This window comes from Platichthys flesus, chromosome 11 (genome assembly GCF_949316205.1).
Source record: "Platichthys flesus chromosome 11, fPlaFle2.1, whole genome shotgun sequence".
NCBI classification, from domain to species: Eukaryota; Metazoa; Chordata; class Actinopteri; order Pleuronectiformes; family Pleuronectidae; genus Platichthys; species Platichthys flesus.
The window spans coordinates 24,941,357-24,960,322 of record NC_084955.1 but is presented as its reverse complement, the minus strand read 5'-3'; the positions used below and the strand labels follow the sequence as shown (position 1 = coordinate 24,960,322).

The 18,966-nt window shown below is 46.8% G+C and overlaps 1 protein-coding gene across 1 annotated transcript; it reads right to left on the bottom strand.

The window, feature by feature from the left end:
* Window positions 1-4,881: 4,881 nt before the first annotated feature.
* Window positions 4,882-12,979, bottom strand: onecutl (one cut domain, family member, like). The gene is made up of 2 exons (XM_062399799.1): window positions 11,775-12,979; window positions 4,882-5,230 (listed from the first exon to the last, which is right to left on the bottom strand). The coding sequence occupies exons 1-2, from the start codon at window positions 12,820-12,822 to the stop codon at window positions 4,920-4,922; spliced, it is 1,359 nt and encodes a 452-aa protein (XP_062255783.1). The 5' UTR covers window positions 12,823-12,979; the 3' UTR covers window positions 4,882-4,919.
* Between the last annotated feature and the right edge of the window lie 5,987 nt (window positions 12,980-18,966).

Here is an 18,966-nt window from a genome sequence, read left to right as displayed (position 1 = left end):
TCATTATGTAAAGATATATCAGTGTCAGTGTCTTCACAAAACTCCGACAGCACCTGAAACAAAGTCAGCCGAGCACCGTGTTGGGTTACAAATGAGTCATTTTTATTTTTTTAGTGCAACATCACAACAAACAATTTTCACATGAGGTATTCAAAGGGATTTTCTTTAGTTGTTGATACAAAATGTCCCACCATGATTGACGTTTAAAGTGTTGTGTATCTTTTTTTAAAGCCTTTGGTTGGTTAGCCACATTCATTAGTAAGTCTAACACATGAACAAGAATGGCACGATAAAGCATGGTGGGTCGCGTCCAAGCTGAGGAAACTTAGACTCAAATATAATATTCCCCTCAGCTCTTCCCCGTTTAAAGCTTTTTGAATGGATTTCATTAATTCCTACTTACAACAGTGGGATCGAACAGTATTTCAACTACACTAGACATTTCGGAAAAACAGGGTTGGGAGGGGTGGCTTACAAATGTGGAAAAATAGCTTCTGTCTCCTATGACCTTTTTTTTATCCTGGGGCGGGTGCTTGATTCTTGGGCTTTTTCTGTGACATGATTCTCGGGAAAACAAGGAATAGGCAACGTTGATTACAGCAAGATCCTCCTTGCTTGGATTGTCACCTCCTTTCTTTTTTTTTGGTCTTGAGAGTTGTATTTATATACAGAGCATGGATCGATGGGACACTCTAGCATACTGGACTTAAGCTTTGGCTGGACGGGGGCCACGTTCGGCTCCTGTTACGGATTGATTCCAGCACGTTTGGTTCGGAGTAAAAGGCATGAAGAAGAGACGGATGGACAGACAAGATAGATAGATTGATAGATAAGATAGATAAGACAGACACCCTGACAGGATGGATTCTTTGGTTAAGGAATATCTTTGCCACACAACATCTCACACAGTTGAGGTAGATGGGTAAAGTCTTCATGTACACACGGGGGGCGAGGACGGGAACTAACAGGGGACACTGGGGTTCACAGAGTCCAAAGACTTCCATCTGAAGACACTGCCTCGTGTCAGTTTCTCAGTTCCAGCTCAACATAATAACACAACTGTTTTATGCAACGTAAATACTCAGCACGCCGAACCCCACTGGTGCTTTTTTTAATCCTCTGAGTGCTACTGTAGCTCTGATAGGGAACTGCTAAAACTACCCATGATACATCACGATTCAGCAGTTACCCATCAATCTTTGGTTGTTGTTGTTTTTTTTTTGGTTTCAACATTATCAAAAAAAAATTACGTTTTTTTTGGTCTTTTTTCTCTGTTTTTTTTTTTTATTATTCTGAAAGTATATATTTGCTTTCAGTTCCGCTCTTCCATTATCCCTGTTCCCCCCCTCCCCTCCGACTCGCTCTGCAACGGCCTTCTGCTTTTCAGGGTCAAGTCTCTGTAAGAGCCACTAGGGGGTGCCGCAGGCTAAAATGGCAATGCGGATCACCTGCAGCAGCCAAATGGATTCACCTCCTCCCTCCTCCTCCCTCTGTCCCTCTCCCCCACTGTACAGAAAGGGAAGAGCCTCCCTGCTTGACACGGAGCAGAAGGTGGCTCAATACAAAATGCTCTGTCTCCATTTTGGGCCTCCAGTCAGCGGGACAAAGGGGAACCTGCACGGTGTCACCTCAGCTTTGGTACAATGACAGTGGAGCTCAGGGGTGAGGAGCAGAGGAGCCTCCCAGCACTTCTATTTTTCATTTTTTTACCCCTCAACTGCACCCCCCCCCCCCTCGCTCTCAGCATGCTTACAATTGTTGCTCATTAAAGTTTAATTCAGCTCCATGCCCCACTACTCCGACACCTCCTGTTCCTCGAATAACCCCCTCCACCTCCCACCTCTCCTACACACACACGCACACACACACACACACACAGCACACTACCACTGTCTTCGTTCTGGACGATTCAGCCTCCTCTCTGATCTCCCCCCCCCCTCCGCCCCCTCTGAATGCCCCCTAAACCCCACAGGTCTGGCCGAGAGCAGACCCCAGACCAGATACCCAGAGAGGAGATGGGATGAAAAAGGCCTCCTCTTTGAAGTCTGCGAAAAAAGTCGATGGCCTCTTTCATGACCGCCCGTCTTTCAAGTGCACGCTGTGAAGAGGGCCCGGCAGCCCCCCCACCCCCCCTCCCAATGTTAAAGACAGTGAGAGAGAGCGAGAGAGGAAAAGACAGAGAGAGAGAGAGAGAGGGTGGAGAAGCACCAGGCTAGCCTCGCCACTCTTTGGCAGCGTTTACACCCGGGTCAGTGAATCAGATCCTGGGCAATTTCTCCTGATTCAAGCATTTAGCATTTAAAACACCAGGAAATCAGGTCACTTGTGCCTGCAGCGAGTTGCAGGGGGAAGACGGCCACAGACAAACACTATGAGCCTCCAAAGCCTTTCAGAAAGTTCAAGGGACACACCCTAGGAAGTTCAGGGAGCCTAAGCGGCATTGCAACTAAATTGGAGATCTCTAAAAGATGAGGACCAAATCTCTCAGAAGACTTTAGAGATCCTAAAAGACCAAGAACAAGGTATGAGACCTTCAGAACTCAATGTCAACGTAAACCCGAGGACAGGACAATAAGAACCTCAAACTCCAGGAATGAATCCTAACACCCGCAGAACCCTAGTCCACGTACAAACAAGGAACCTCTCGAAGCCACGAGCGAATCCTCACACCTTCCAGAACTCTAGGAAGAGGAAGACAAACCCAGGATCCGCGTAAGACGAGGAACCTCTCAAATCTTAAGAACCTCCCAGAACCAGGAACTGAGACAACTGGCAGAAGGGTTTAGAATGTGGAGGACAGTAAGATCACACTGAGCTGGACATAGACAAGACCGTCTGCACTGCACTGGGGAGGGGGGGCAGATGAGGGAGATGGGAATGGGGGGGGGGTCACAACCATGCATTTCCCCAGGCAGACAAACTGTACGCATGTTTGCATGTGACCCTGAAGGACTCGCACTCAATGGGACCTTCAGACAGAGCTTTAAGTGGGTCCCCAGACACAGGCCGCCAGATGGCGTCGGTCTGGACACAACTTTACAAGCAACCTGTGAACCTATGGGATGCCACATCATTGTCGTTGTTATTGGGAATCAACATCATTATTATTGTCATTATTCATAGTGTTATTAATTATAAATATTATCACAACATTCAAACAAGCTTTGGCCTTGACGTTAAGAGCTGACCGCAGAGACAATTGCAAGAGTAAAGAAATCCCCGTTATTCTACAAAAAACAAAAACAAAGGCCAGGCCTGGAAGAGAGAGAGAGATACGTAACATCACTGGGTGGTTCGGGGGTCGGTGTCAGGGGTCAGGGGTCGGGGTTCGGGGACTCAGGCCGTACATTCAGGGACGCAATGTTAATCTTTGGTATTACGATGGGATTCTACAGCTAAAAGTGCCCATCAGAAAAAAGTCTTCAGTTTCACACAGACATACAGAGCATTGTTAAATAAATACTTACAGTATATAGATTAGCATAAATAAATAACCAAATAAATAGAAAGAGGGAAAGAAAAAGGGGGAAATAATAAATACACAAATGCAGTAATAAATACATTGATCAGATCAGCAATTGCATTTAAAAGGATCTTGGTTTGATTTAACTATTGGCTATAAGGAGGCATGTCAAAGCCTTTCCTTTGTGGACCAAAAAATGACCTTGTACGTCAGCCGGGCTGAAACAAACTGCCCCGTGCTCCCAATGTGTTACTATAAATAGAGCCATGTGCTTGAAATCTGTACAAAAAGGGCTGAAAGAATCACATTCCTCCATGTTTCTAGACATCTGTAAAAAAAAAGATTTCAATATGGAGCAGAGGTGTGTACAGTTTGAAAATGAGTGGAAAAAATAGGACAATGTCACTGTACATTGTGTCGAGTGAGCCTCTGTACCGCGGCGCCTCCGTGGTCAAAGGCCGTTTCTCGCTTTTTCTTTTTTGTGGCTTGGTGTTTGAGTCCAAAAAATGGCCGTGGAGCTCACGTCTGGAAGCTCGATGAGAGTCTTAAAGCTGGACGTTTGCACCAACAAGTCCGCTCCTGCGTCCTGCTTGTTTATTGATTCTGTCCGGGGCGTACAGCGAGACGCTCTGCGCTCTCCCCCCCTCGAAAACTCTGATTCATTCAAGGCGGGACCATCCTCGCAAAGCACAGGCAAGGCTCCTGCTGACGGTAAAATGATTGACTGCTGGAAGTTACTCATCAGCCCTCCTGATGATTCCAGGCTCTGGACTGGAGACAACGCCGCACAGACGTGGGAACCATCAACATGGAAACACATGCTAAGAAAGGGACATTAGCTTCTTCAGAAAAAAAGGTTTAAAAAAACCCCGCCTCTTCTTTCCTCTTTCACCTTGATTCTCGAGGAAGAAGCCGACGGGGCCGTGTTGGTGGAGCACACCGGGGCAGGGTCAACGTCTTTGGATGGTGGTGAACAGTTCTGATTAACATGTGACACGATGGCGCTCTCCAGATGTGAGCAAACGACATCTTGATTCTTCACGTTTGGAGAGATGACAATAGATTTGAAGGTACACCAAAATATGCTTCCTCCTGATTTGTAATACCCTCATTATCTCTATTCTACATAATCAAAATAAGCAATGAGATGGCGTCTATGTGAGGGCGTGACTCTTCTATGAGTCAAATAATCTTTGCACCCTCGACTATACAAGCAGGACCTCACATCCTGCGTTCATATCACTCTGGGTATCGCCCCCCTTCCATTTCAAGGAAGCGATCAACTTTGGTTTGGGAAAATGCTTCATCTTCATAATATCATCTACAATCGCTGGCTCCGTCGCCCCTTCTGATAACGAGGAGGACATGTGTTACGGCTGATCTCTGCCTAGACCGGTCTATGTGCCCTCCAGCTCCCTCAGCGCCCTCCCCACCGCACCTCCTCGGCGGCCAGTCATCACGCCGTGCTGCAGGACACTGCGGAGGAGGAAACGCTGGAGCCCGAGGAACCCGTGGAGGAGGGGCGGCCCTCCTCTGCCCACTTGTTGATGTTGCGTCGGCGGGCGTTCATGAAGAAGTTGCTGACGGTGGACAGCTCCAGGCCCAGCTGCTGGGAGATGGTCACCTGCAGCTCTTTGGTCGGGCGGTGGTTCTCCCTGAAGATGGCCAGGAGGGTACGCCGCTGCAGGTCGGTGAACACCAGCCTGGTGCGCTTCGGGCCCTGGTTGCGCTCCAGCTTGCTCTGCTCCAGCTCCTTCCGCTTGCAGGCTGCGGGCACACGGGAGGAAAGACAAATTAAAAAAGGCGAAACGGGTTAGCTAACACACTGGCAGGCTAACTAGGACAAATGGATTATACTGAGGGAAAGTGGATGTGTTGAAAGAAAAACAGATTAGCTAAGCAACTTTGATTAGTTAAAAGAGATGAATCAGCAGCTTGCTTCATTGTTGTGTAAAGGAATCAAGACGTGGAAGCCATCACGTCTTGTTGCCAGCGAGCTGCTGGGAGCTGCTGGGAGCTGCTGGGAGCTGCTGGGAGCTGCTGGGATGAAGCAGATAACTACGTGCAGGCCACAGCTCTGAAGTTTCCCCTCATGCTTTTCATTACGACCCCTTTTTAAAAAAACCTGCTCACATAGATCTAAAGACAAAGTGCAAACTCGTCATTGGCTGACAAAGGCTGCCCACCCCCCCCCCCCCCAACAATATAATCACACTCAAAGACACAAACAGATGCGATGCTCATTTTCAAAACCCTCTTTCATCCACTACATGGGGAGATTACACCAGCTTATTATGGTATATTATATTTTGGCAGTTAAAACTACGCAGCAGTTATATTCTGGCTCGTACTCGTCCATATATGTTTTACATTTTAAGTTGGAAAACACTTCCAGAGCGCGGCGACAGAGAAGAGCCAGAAACATTTAAAGATCAATTCACATTCAGAGAGATCAGCTGATCAAAAGCAAAATCTGACATTTTGCCAGCATCTTGTGGCTGCATTAAAAATAATTGAATTGTGACTTTTGTCATATTTTAGGCAGACTGTTTCTTTCTTGCCTTAATATACTATTTTTGTAATGCCCTGGTCCACGGAGGATAAAACATGATCTCATTCTTCCTCAGTGAATTAGCTCCATGTCAGAGTTTGCCATATTCAAAGTGGTAATAGAGGTGACGAAGTCTCCTGGTAATTTGTATTTTAATGCAAGTCTTGCTTACGCTGACCAGAAAATAAAAACTCGAGGTCGGGGTTAAACATCACTGGCCGCTCAATTATATAATCAATACTTCCTCTGGAAAAGCCTCAAATTTAAAAAAGAAAAAAAGTCCAGCGATATAGTAAATAAATAAATAAGAAATGAATATAATACAAGAGGCATCTTGGTGGAGTGAGGAGGGAGAAGATGCTGATGTGTGTGGGCTGAGCTCAGATCCATTTTGAGAATCAGACGTGCATTTTGAATTCAGGCTGCATGTTCTTCTGCATATCCATCGCTGAACCCTTCACCTCCAACACGCTGTAATTCTGTATTTACAGGAAACACAACACCAACCTCTGCCTTTGTGTACCGAGCCAACTACCCCCCCCTCTCTCTTTCTCTCTCTCCTTTCTCCGTCCATCTCCCTCCACTCCCTCTCTTCCCTTTACCTTAGTAGACACTTCAACATCATTAGTTTCTCATAAAAGTAATTTACATGTGGCGGCAGTGAGTGAGCAATAATCACTTTAGGGGGGAACTAATTTATTTTCTATTAAAGGCGGGTGACGTCAGGGGTGAGTGAAAGGAGCAGCGTCGGCACTGCCCCGGGTGTTTAGAAGCCTTAAGTGGACTGAAGCATATTTGGGGGAGTCATGCAATTACCTAAATGCACACGCACTGTAAAGAGGTTTCAATCAGCGCAGTGTGGCTGAGCGACCGTTTTGCTGATGGTATCAAAGGCCTTTCTAAGTGTAAGCATTGGTGTATGTGCACTCAACACGCACGTGCACGCCAACACACACACACACACACACACACAGTAGGGATGGATGGACTTGTGCCGACAGCAGACTTTTAATAGCGGCTAGCAAACTGGAAACAAGTGTCCTTTCTTTTTGTTTTGTCTGCATTTATTTATTTGGCCGTGCAACACCTGCTTTATTCAGCATGGAGCTGAGTATTTGTGATATTAACACAATCTCACTTTGGCTCCTGAGAAGAATACAAATGTGTGCGCAACGTTGAATAATTTGACATTTTTGGTATTAAACTGTAAAAGAAAATGATGTAACAATGTCGACTACTATTACCGGATAATGCCGAATCTAGAATTAAAGAAAACCAGATTTTGTTTTTAAAATCTTGCCTGAAACCACTGGAAACCCGGTGAAATGATCCTGCTTCTTCACTCGCTCTAAGAAAACAAGGTTTATGAACTCTGCTATTGACTCTATTATTGATCTTGATTAGATGAACATATCAGCCGGCAAAAGCCTCGAAATCCCATATTTCAAACACACACACACACACAACTGTCACACACACACACACACACACAGACAATTGCTACTCACACACATTAGATTAACCGCAAATGCTGCCTTTTGCTCTGAAAGCAGTGTTGGGTTGATTGGCTTCTATCTTCGTGTTGAGAAGCAGCTCACACAGCGCAGGGGGGGGGGGGGGGGGGCTGTTTACTGTACGGCGGCTCCTCACTCCTCCAAACTCACTGTGGAAAATTTCTCTCATTAGCCGGGTGCTTGAGAAATAACTGTGACCTCACAGACGTCTTTTTCCATCTGGGGGATCGTCACGACAGAATCAGAGCCAGGTCCGGGGGCCCCGCGTGGCCCTGTGCCCCCCCCCCCCCCCCCGGGCTCTGACTGCCCTGACATCCAGCCGAGTTTCTGAAACTTAAGCACTGGACTCGACGTGAATAATTCCCTGCATACACTCTCCTCTGAAATCATTATCTGAAGGAAGTGTTTTGACTCGGGGATGCACTCTGGTCAACTTGAGATTACAGGGGCCGGTTAGCGTTTAGGCATCCAGAGCTTGTTTGCATTTCTGAGAGTTATCGAACGACGTCTCATTAAAATCTGAACAGGCCGAGATGTCAGCGGCATGTCAATATCACTACAACTGAAATTTCTTCTTCGTCTCTTTTTTTTTTTCAAATGCTACATTTTTCACGGGCGTTACACCATCCACGCCATCAATATTTCTGTGTGGGGGGTTGGGAGGCGGGCTGCAGCTATAGAAGGTGTAGATACAGCGGTGCACTCTCAGCTCATGTAGTAATGAAAGGAATGACATGATAGTGCAGGCTAGCTGGCTGGTAGCGTGGATTTATGGCTTGTTGGAGGAGTCGGGGTGTCCTGCAGCTCTCCTCCTCCTCCTCCTCCTCCTCCTCCTCCTCCTCATCCTCCTTGCTTCCATCGCCTCTATCCCTGACTGACGAACACAGCGCCGCCCATTAAGTAAATGCTTCCTTATGCTGTAATCATGTGTAAAAGGCTCACAATTACCATGCTATAAATCCCCGGTGCTGGGGCTACTCATGGAGACATAAATATTCCCCTATAGGCTTCTTATGATCGTGGGAACAGCCCCTAATCATGATGTACGCCCCTGTCTCGTGTTGCTGAAACGTGATCGAAAGCCCTTTCCCTACCCCCCCGGCGTCTCAACCTACACCTCCCCTCCTAGCCAGAGAGACCCCCCCCCCCCCGCCCCCCTCCCTGCAGCCCCAGCCCACCCCCTGCTGATTTCTTGGGCCAGGGGCTGATAGAAATTATTGATTAAATCTGTGCAGCTCAGACTCCTCGACCCACAGAGGCTGGTTAACCCCTTCAGCGCCGGAGTGGGGGGAGCTGCAAGAGCTAGAAAAAAAAAAAAAAGAAGCAAAAACAACAACCCTGTTTGTTTGGTTGTTGCGTAGCTCAGGCCACATCGGCCTGCTTACGATTCCTGATATGTAAATGGAATCGGCTTTGACCTTTGAGCCTCAGCAGCCGAATGTGAACTGTATGCAGCGAGAGGTGGACAAGGCTTTGTGGCTTTCATTACTGTGGGGGTGGTGCAGGCACTGGAGCCGACACGTAAACCGCATTGACCTTTCTTATTCATTTAGACCTTTAGTCAAGGGCTTCGGCCATCATCTTTAAAGTTATAGTCTCTGATCCCCCCCCCTCGACTTTAAGTGTCGGAGCATGGCTGCACGTTCTTTATCCTGCCTTCTTCTCCAACTAAATCCTGATTGCCTCCTCCACTGCCTGGGGTTGGGGCTGGAGATGCATCTCATATACGGCACAGTAATCCATAGAGCGCACACACACACACACACAGACACACACACACACGGGAAAAAACAAACAAGATACTGCAGATAAATCCAAGAGCTCACCTCCTCCGTGTTTAGCAAAATGTCGCTGTTGAAAGCCAATTATTAGAGGAGACAAAATGGCAGCGACCACATTCCATAATGGTCCAGCTCTGCAGGCCGTCCATAAACAGGAGACGTGGTTATGGAGATCGCAGCGGGCTGCTGGACGACACTGAAGGGCCTTTTATGTATTTAAGCGAGTGTTGCATTAAAGAGGATCATCTGAAAACTTGAGGCGTGAAGCAAAGAGCACTTGAGCTATCTTCAGAGCGAGGAGCACAGGCCAGCGCGCATTCAAATTCAAGTCTCGATTTTGCCGATGCGGCCGAGGTGTGTGTGGGCAAGGCGTGCTGCTCTTTCCCATGGAAATCAATAGAGGCTTGTAATTAAACAAAAGGGGGTTGGCCGGGAGAAGGGGGTGGGGGGGGCGGGTTGAAAAAAACACAACAACCCCCCTTCGGAAAGTAGGTTATGTAGAAAAGTGCCGAGCTGTCTAAATTGTGGCTTTGCCAAGAACTAAATATGCACTTTGAGAGTGTGTGGGAGCCGAGAGAGGAGCCTCGTCAAACATAAGCACACTTCTCTGTGTAGGGGCTTTAATTTTTTATGAGTCTGATTGATTGGCTGCTCGGACGCCGGAGCACTGACTCGTTAAAATAATGTTTGTGTTTGTAAAGATGAAGACTCGCGGATGCAGCGAACAAAGAGAGAATGATTGATGATTAGAAATCTGCTCAGAGGAACAAAGGGCTGTTCCTCCACCCGGACGGGAGCACGGGGCGTTTTGCATACAAGCTCTGACAACCGCAGGATTGGATTCATCAGGAAAACATTTCTGTGGAATTACAGAACAAACCAGCACACAACTCATCTTCAGATAAGAGGTTCGCGTGTGATTGGTGTAACGTTTTGCTAAATGGAGGATGTACACATGTGCTCTCAGAGCCAAACAATCAAAGATCAATAATTGTGAAGGGATTGCAAGAGTGCACAATCATTACCTATGAACCCTATTGTGTTGTTGGGCTTAATCAGTCGAGCTGCTGACAGGGAGCGAAAAGCAGTGATCAACTGGGAAGGCTCACACACACGTACCACTCACAGACCCCCGCAGTGAGCACAACACTCAGCACACACACACTCACACACTCGTCTGTGCTCGTCTCATATTACTGTGTTCACTTGGATCTCCTTCTGTGCGCCGTGTATCAGATGGGCCCTGAGTCCCAGTGGAGGCACAACACTGTAACACGGCACTGTACAGCGTGCTGTTGTGTCTTCAATTCACATCCCTGAAGAATATTAAATGTCAAGTAGCGGATTACAATGTGCCTTTCAAAAAAAATAATCTTTATCCTGTGAAATCTGTATAAATAATAAGTTCTGCAACGAATAATAATTTTTTTCAGCATCTATTTCTTTAATTTTTTGCATTTTTCCCCAAATGATCATATTAATTGAGTTTAGAAAATCTAAATATTTGCTAAGAAAACTAATCAGAATCCGTCAAAACCTTAAAACCCATAGAATTTTATGTAAAACAGAAAAAGGCCTCAAATGCTCAGAAGCTCAAACAGGCCATTTTGAGTCATATCCTCATTTTATCGATGAATCAAATGGTTGTTGATTCATTTCTGTCGTGTACGGATGGATTCAGCTCTAGAGACTTGATTCTCCTCTGGTTAAACAAATAACCTCTTTTTGTTCCACACGTGAAGAAGCTGGAACCCACGAGCTGCTGCTGCCTCGGAGCAGAACGTTTGTATTTAGCTTCGCAGTAATTGCCTCAGCGACAACGTTGATAAAAGACGTCTGGCAAAGGCTCAAGTCTAATTTGCATCAGCTACTTTGCCAACTCAACTTCAGCCACGCGCCGGGCCGATATAAATCACTGCTCGAATTAATCAATCGCTCCGGAGTGGCATTTCTGCACAAATTATTTTGTGGGCTCAAAAGCGATTAAATTGCCAAACGCTGCTCGAGCTGATCTTCATGGTTCATTTAAGCGGAGGGCAAATGTCTGTGGCTTTTTTATTGTAGCTACTGTACAAATCAATAGAGGCTGTTTGGGAGCTAAGTAAACAAAGGAACAGCACATATGGTCCTTTCTTTCTGGAAACTGCCCTCAACCTGCTGAGAAGTTCCTGACGCCCCGGCTGTTGAGACAATAGAGGAACATTCACAGTGTGTGAAGAAGGGAAACATCAGTGTGATGCTTCTGCTTTTCCTCATGTCTCAACCTGAGCTGCATACTGATTACTGGAGAGGAGGATGTTTTTTTGGAAGACATGGAGAAGGAGGGTGTTTGGGGAAAACAAGGGGAGAGAGTGTCTGTTTGTTGTTGTGATTTCTGTGTGTGAGTGTGTGTAGATATGTGTGTGTGTGTGTGTGTGTGTGTGTGTGTGTGTGTGAGGCAGATAGAGAGTAAAGCCAGATCTTACCCTCCAGCCGGAGCGAGGCCATTCTTTGAAACTCGGGCTCCTGGAGCCAGCGGGACATCCTCTTAAAGGTCTCGCGGCCGGACTTGAGCTTGCCCCAGGGCTTGGGGTTCCTCAGGAGGTCGGACAGCGTGCCCTGTGACCTACACAGAACCCTCTCGGCGAAGATGGCCTGGGGGATGCTGTACCTCTTCAGCTCGGTGATGATCCTCTGGGCCACATCCCTGGTATTGATCTCCTCCCCGGTGCTGCCTCCACTGCCCTGCATGCCCGACAGCATGCCCTCGCCGGGCGAGGACGAGGCGGACGACGAGGAGTGCAGGTGCTCGCTCACCTTGGCGGCCTGCTGGCTGGGGTGGTGGTGCGGCTGGTAGTGCTGGCTGTAGAGGTGGGGGTGGTGGCCCGTGACATGCTGGTGAGCCTCCATTTTGTTCAACTGATGCCCCACTGACACGTCGCCTCCTCCAAGGCCCGGTTGAGAGATCTCCCGGGCGAAATCCGATGTCCTGCAGAAGAGGCTCCCACCGTGGACGTCGTAGCCGCCGTGGAGCATCTGACCAGCGTTGCCGTTGGGGCTGTTACCCAGACTGCCATAGCCGTGCATGGAGGAGCCCAGGCCTGAACCTGTGGAGGGGGGGGACAGGCTTTGGGCCATGGCGAGGTCCTTGCCATAGGGGTTGTAGAAGTTGGTGCTGAGGCCTCGGTCCTCACGCATGAGGGTGAAGCTGCCGATGACGTTGCTGACGGGCAGACAAGGGTGGTGGTGATGGTGGTGGTGGTGGAACTTGTCATCGAAGGGCTGCAGGGGGGTCAGCGTGGTGTAGGTGCTGCCGGAGCTGGACGGTGAGTCGCCGCTGTAGCCCAGTGCCGACATGGAGTGGTCGAAGCCCGGCGGACGGGGCTCGGGCTCCAGGGACATGGAGGGGCCCCCGAGGGAGGGCCGGGGGAAAGCAGCTGAAAGGTCCCGCGAGTGCAGCATGGCCCTGCCGTCCTGACCGTGGCCCAGATCCGGGTGAGTGTGGAGGGACATCTCTCCTAGACCCCCGTCCATCTTCAGCTCCTGCTAATAAACCGGGATCTGTCTGTTGCTCTGCTTCTCTTGTTATTGTTGTTCCACAGCCGGGGCCAACAGTCTGGAAGGTCTCTTGTTACACCAGACTATGGATTTATTGATTTGTGAATTAATTGATTTCCGGGCTTATGGGGTGTCTAATTAATTATCTGATAACGTTAAGTACTGTCTTCAAACTCCCTCAAACTCCCGGAGAACCGAGTTGTCCTCAGCAGCAGGAGCGTGGACTGGTTTTTATTCTCACTTGTGCATCGGCTCCTCTGCCCTCTTGTCTCTTTGGTGCTCAGCGGCTCCTCGGCAGAAGCTTTTGTGCCTGCGTGCGTGAGACAAGACGATGTTAGTCCGCTGCGTTTAAACTTTCATGGATGCAGAGCAGGAAAAAAACAGCGAATAAGGTTCGACTCGTCAGGTTTAGACGCAAAATTACGCAAATACATTTTTAATAAAAACAAGCGACGCGTTGGAGGGATTTCACCTCGCGGGACAAATCGATGATTTAATCACTTCAACGGAATCTCGTCTTAGAAATAAAAGATTTTTTTCCTCATATATCAAATAAATCACAGAAGTATCGCACGCGCACGCGAGGCGCCGCGCATCACAGATTTACTCCACATGTAATGAACCCGAACGATGCGTAAACTCGACACCGACCACGACGACGATCCGTGGACACACACACACACACACACACACAAATAATACGAAAAATCACGGACATGTGCTTGTTCCCAGAGCAGAGCGGTCCTACCTTTATCCTCACTGTCCACTTCTCAGAGCGCGTCCGCGGCTGTTGTCCGTCCTGAGCATCTCTCGGACTGTGTCGCCGAGCAGCGCTGCACATTCACACAATCCGCGCCCCGGGGTGCAACGTTCATCCACAGCCCGCGCGCACTAAACCATCTGCGGTCACACGCACTCGTCCTCGCTCGCTGGCGCCGTCGTCCCCTCTTTGTTTTCCACTGTCCTGCGAGAAAAGGAGCTCGTGTGCGATTCTGTGCCTCTCCGGTTTTTCCCTTCTTGCTCCTCAGTAGCTGCTCGCCTCTGTTTCTTTCATTATCTCGTGAGATTTTCCTCCTCCTCCTCCTCTTCCCTCTGCCTGCCACTTCATCGATCTCAGCACCAACTCTTTCTCCTTCTCCTCCTCCTCCTCCTCCCCCTTGCTCACATTGACTCTCTGCTTTCAGTGCGTCACGGCCTTAAAATCTGACAGATGTGCGATGAAATTCCGTCTCCAATTAACCCTTTCTCTCCGGGGCTGGGGGGTGACGGGGCGGGGGGGGATTGAAGAGGGGGGTGGAGATGATGCCCCTTCTCTCTCCCCCCCCCCCCCCCACACACACCCACACACAAACACACAGGTTAAGCTTTCTTCAGCTGATTGCGCGTACAACTTATGAATTGCGTGCACACATATTGCATGTGATCACTGGATGTTACTCTAATGTCGCGTTGTTCTTCTTCTTGTAACACGTGACGCTGCTGGAACCTGGACATGGAATCAGCTGCAATGCACAAGCAAATCATTTTTTATTATTTTATATTATTATTATTATTATTGTCCTTTTTTTTTTTTAAATGGCTGTAACTGTGATTATTCATTAATTACATCGGGTCACGAGAAGCTGTGCAGGACCAGGGATGATTAAAGAACTGAATTAAGTGTGAATATGTTTTTATGGGAATCGCCTCACTAACTTATTGACTGCGGAATAAAAATCCATCCCCTCGTCCTCCTCCTGTAGATCCACGCTCCGTGCGTGTTTCTCTCTGACTCGTGTTTCATGGGACAAAACGTGAAATCACACTTTTCATGAATAAACGCTGTGAAGTGACGCTCGTGCTCGTGCTCGTGCTCGTCTCTTCTCTTAATCAGCGGCTCCAACACTTGAGTCTGAAAAGTCCCTTAACGAGATCAATGCGACCCCCCCCCCCCCCCACACACACACACACACCCACCCCCACCCCCAGAAAGAAGAAGACCCTCAACCTGCTGCAGCACTGCAGGCCCGGACAATCCTACGCGTGCACGTGAGCACACATGCATGCGCAGGATTGTCCATTGAATGTAATTTTGGTGTAAACTGTGTGTGTGTGAGTTTTATGAGTGCCTATATATATATATATTCCCTCTGTGCGTGCACACTCATCCATTTGCGCGCATGCACATGAAAGCATTGTCCATTTATGAGCGTGCTGGCGCCTGTGCGTGTTTGTAACAAGCATATAAATACATATCTAGTCTGCATGGCCCCGTGCGTGTATGTGCGCGCCGCCGGCCTCCGAGAGGAGCAGGGAGGCAGCGCGCATACTAATCATATCTGTCTGTCAGTTTAATTTTCAGAGATGAGCAGTTCTGGCGTTTGGAAACAGCGGAGCGCTGCGCGGTGTGGGACCGCGGCTTCCCGGAGCAGATGCTGCCCTATCGATCCGCCCCTGCGCGCAGCCAGCACGGAGGGATGCGTGCATGGCTGCCGGGTAGCTGGAGGTAAAACACGGTCAACGGCTCCACGGCGGAAAGAAAAGGAGGTCGGGGTGAAAGTTCACCTTCTGTGGCTGCAGAACCCGAGAAGTCCAGGCTGACACCCGAGCTGCGAGGGCCCCCAACTTCTTTACACTGCGGCCCTGGAGGGGAGCTGACACCCGGAGGGGGGGGGGGGGATTCAATGTGAAAACACAGGATTCATCCTCCTGTTCTGCGTAATGAGCACATTCTGTTGATACATATATAAGGACGGTGATGATTTCTGGCGTCTCATCTAAAAACCGACAGTGTGAATGTGTAGTTTCATCGTGAGTCACTCTCCACATCTCAGCCACACATTTACATCTCAGCCATTTAGCGGCTGCTCTCAGAGGAACCTGCACCGAACCCATTACGCACACAGGCAATAAATAAAGTGCTGGAAAACTCCGGTTTGAGCCATTTAGCTGCAGCTCTCATCCAAAGTGACTTTAGAACCGGTGGCTGCAGAATAAGCTTTTAATCTGAAGTCAATATGGAGCGTGTTTAGATTTTAACCATTTAGCTGATGCGTCCATCCTGAGGGACGTGTACGGCTGCATCGAATCCTGCATCGCCGATATTACAACAAGCCAATAGCGAGGGGGTCACGGGGTCAGGGGGCATCGCGGTGACCTCAGAGTGACCACGCGCGGTGCAGGGGAAGAAACAGAATCACGGAAGGAGAGAAGGAAGCAGAAGGAGGGAGAGGGACGAGTGGAAATTGTCAGGAGTGATAAAATCAGATTGTATTAGAAAGAGAGGAGCGTGCATTTCTGCAGCCGTGGACGAGATGCGCGTGTTGGCACAAAGGCCCATGCGCGCCTCCGCCTCCTGCTGCAGAGCGATGGAGGAGCACAGCCACATTATTCATCCCGCATTTACACTCGCCCCTCGAATCTGCGGTTTAATCACCGCGTAAACGTGATCACTTGTTGGTAAATTATAATGGATGGAGCGCACGCGCGCGGCTGCAGTTTTGAATGAGATATTGACTCGTTGTTTGCGGCAGAGCAGGAAAAGAGGAGAAAGTCCAAATGAGGCTTTTAATGCGGCGTCCGTCCGTGGAAGAGGAATCTAATCTGGAGGATTACAGCAGCAGCAGCGTCAATTCGTTTCCTATTAATCTGAGTTCGAGTCCCATCGAGGGAAATGTGAGAGTGAAGACGTTTTTAACATCAGGGTTTTTATTTCCATCGTCTAAAAATATGAGAATAATAAAAAAATCCTGTTTTCATAAAGGAGACTGATGAGGTTTGTTGCTGCAGAGGCTAAGTGGCCTCTTTGTTTTTATATAACCTGCATTTAAACACACACACACACACAGACACACACGCCCACACACACACTATTGTACAGTACATAATACACAACAGTTTAATTATGATATTATAGCTTTTTATTAGAGGCTGTATAATACATTGGTATATTAATACACGTAATACATAACACAATATATATAATACATAGATATGTTAGTATACACACCACATAGGTATACATTTATATATAGTACAGTACACTATTGACCGTCAGTGTTTTCGTGTCTTATTTTGAAAGGAAAAAGGTCACAATTCAATATTTAATCACACTTATTACTTGTAGTTGCAAAAATAAACTTACAGCACAAAGTGAAATCAAGAACTGAATAATAAAAAATAGCCTAATGAAAGCTTCAGATCTATTATGACTTCACACTCTGGTTAAATGTATAAATGGATTTAATTGGTGTTTTCTTCATCCTGATAATAAATACTACTATTATCAGTACTGTACTTTATCTCCTGACTGATGTTACTGCTCTTATTTATATTTATATACACATGTGATGCGTTTAAGGTGTCACGTGTTTTCATTCGCTCCTGTAACCAAACGTCGAACACGAGTTTTTAACGTCATTTGATTTTAATTGATTTTAATTTCTTCTGTTTCTTTAAACATTGATGGAAACACAACAAACACAAACTGGAGAAATTCCCTCAAACGTCCTGAACTCGTGAATCTGCAAAACTGACGCAGGATCTGATTCCAAACTCATAAATAAGCTGCTCGAACTATTATATACTATATAACTATTATTACAATATACTATTTCCTAACATTATTATTTTACTCGTTGTCATTAATATCACAGTATTATTAATTTAAAAATCAACTTTATATCAAGCAAAATTCGAAATCTTGGATCCTGGAGCGTTTCCGGAAGTTATTTATTTATTTTATTTTGAATAGGCAACGTTAAGTTTACTACCAGTTGACTGTGTGAAAGTTTATTTGTTAGAATAAAACTTCTACATTAACAATCTATTGTGTTATATCGTGTTTGACTTTGTGCCCCTGCAGCTCGAGTGTAAGGTAAACTTTTAAAACATGATCTTAAACTCTTATATTTAATATAATATCTTTAGAGCACATGAAAAACACATTTATCATTGGACGATTTTTATTTTCATTTAATTTTAATGCTTACTATCAAATAAAAGTGTTTAAAGTGGCTCAGCAGTGCAATTCAGTTTAAAGCGTTTACACATTGTTTTAACAAAATATTTAAAAGTCTGTAATTGCAAAATGCATTTGTCTTTCTGACAAATAGAAAAATATGAATTAAAAATACATATTTCGATTTTTAAACAGATAAAATAAAGCTCTAAATGCGTTTTATAATGAATCTATTAACATTAAACTGTTTTCTGACACTGCTCTGTTCTTCTTCTTCCCTTTTTCCTGTTGTCAACTCCTTTCTTTTTATTTCTCCTCCATCCCTGCAGCGGTCAATAAAATCAATTATTACAACGAGACCCGGCGTGGCCCGGATCACAATGAGAATAATCAATACGTGAATTAATGTCACCCGGATTAGATCTGAAGAGTCCAAAATATTAATACTATTAATAATAATAGTATTAATGAGCCCTGATGAGAAAGAACAGGAGAGATGCACATCAATATTGATGCTGAGGTGAGAACGGGACTTTTCATCCGTCTGATCCGATCTGTTATGCAACATAATAATTCTAATGATTTCCAGGATCAGTGTGATCTCTGCTCGACTCTTTAACACGGAGCAGTTTTCACAGGGTTCATATAAACACGAGCAACCTGCAGGGAAATGTGTGAGCAGGCCCCGGATCTGCATGAGCAGCGTGTGGCCTGCTGCACACACACACACACACCTGGACACACACCTGAACACACGCCTGAACACACACCTGAACACACACCTGAACACACCAAATTACAAGTCAGAAGAAGTATTTCTTATTTTGTAGTAACATAAATAAAGACAATCCTCATTTAATAAGATAGACGTTTCACCTCAGTGTTCACAATAGACAATGTAAAGGTGCTTTCCCCCTAAACACGCAACATGAACACGTGTAATAAAATCAAAAACTCACGCACTATGCCACTCTGTCCATCTGCCTCCATCAGGTCGGACCTGCAGAACCTGGAGCTGCTGCAGGGAACTCTGTGCAGGTGGATGAACGATAATCACATTATCTGGCTCCATTATTCGCAGATTTGGCTTCAGTGATGATCGTGTCCGCCACCACGTGAAACTTGACTTCGCAGCTTGAATAATGTTATTATCGATCATATCTGGTTTTTAATGCAAATTC

What these genes read in the sequence shown, in the direction of transcription:
- onecutl (XM_062399799.1), bottom strand. Translation starts at nt 12,822, where the DNA reads ATGGACGGGGGTCTAGGAGAGATGTCCCTCCACACTCACCCGGATCTG. An exon ending in GGCCTCGCTCCGGCTGGAGG is followed by an intron (nt 5,231 to 11,774) that starts GTAAGATCTGGC and finishes GTGTGCCCGCAG; the next exon opens with CCTGCAAGCGGAAGGAGCTG.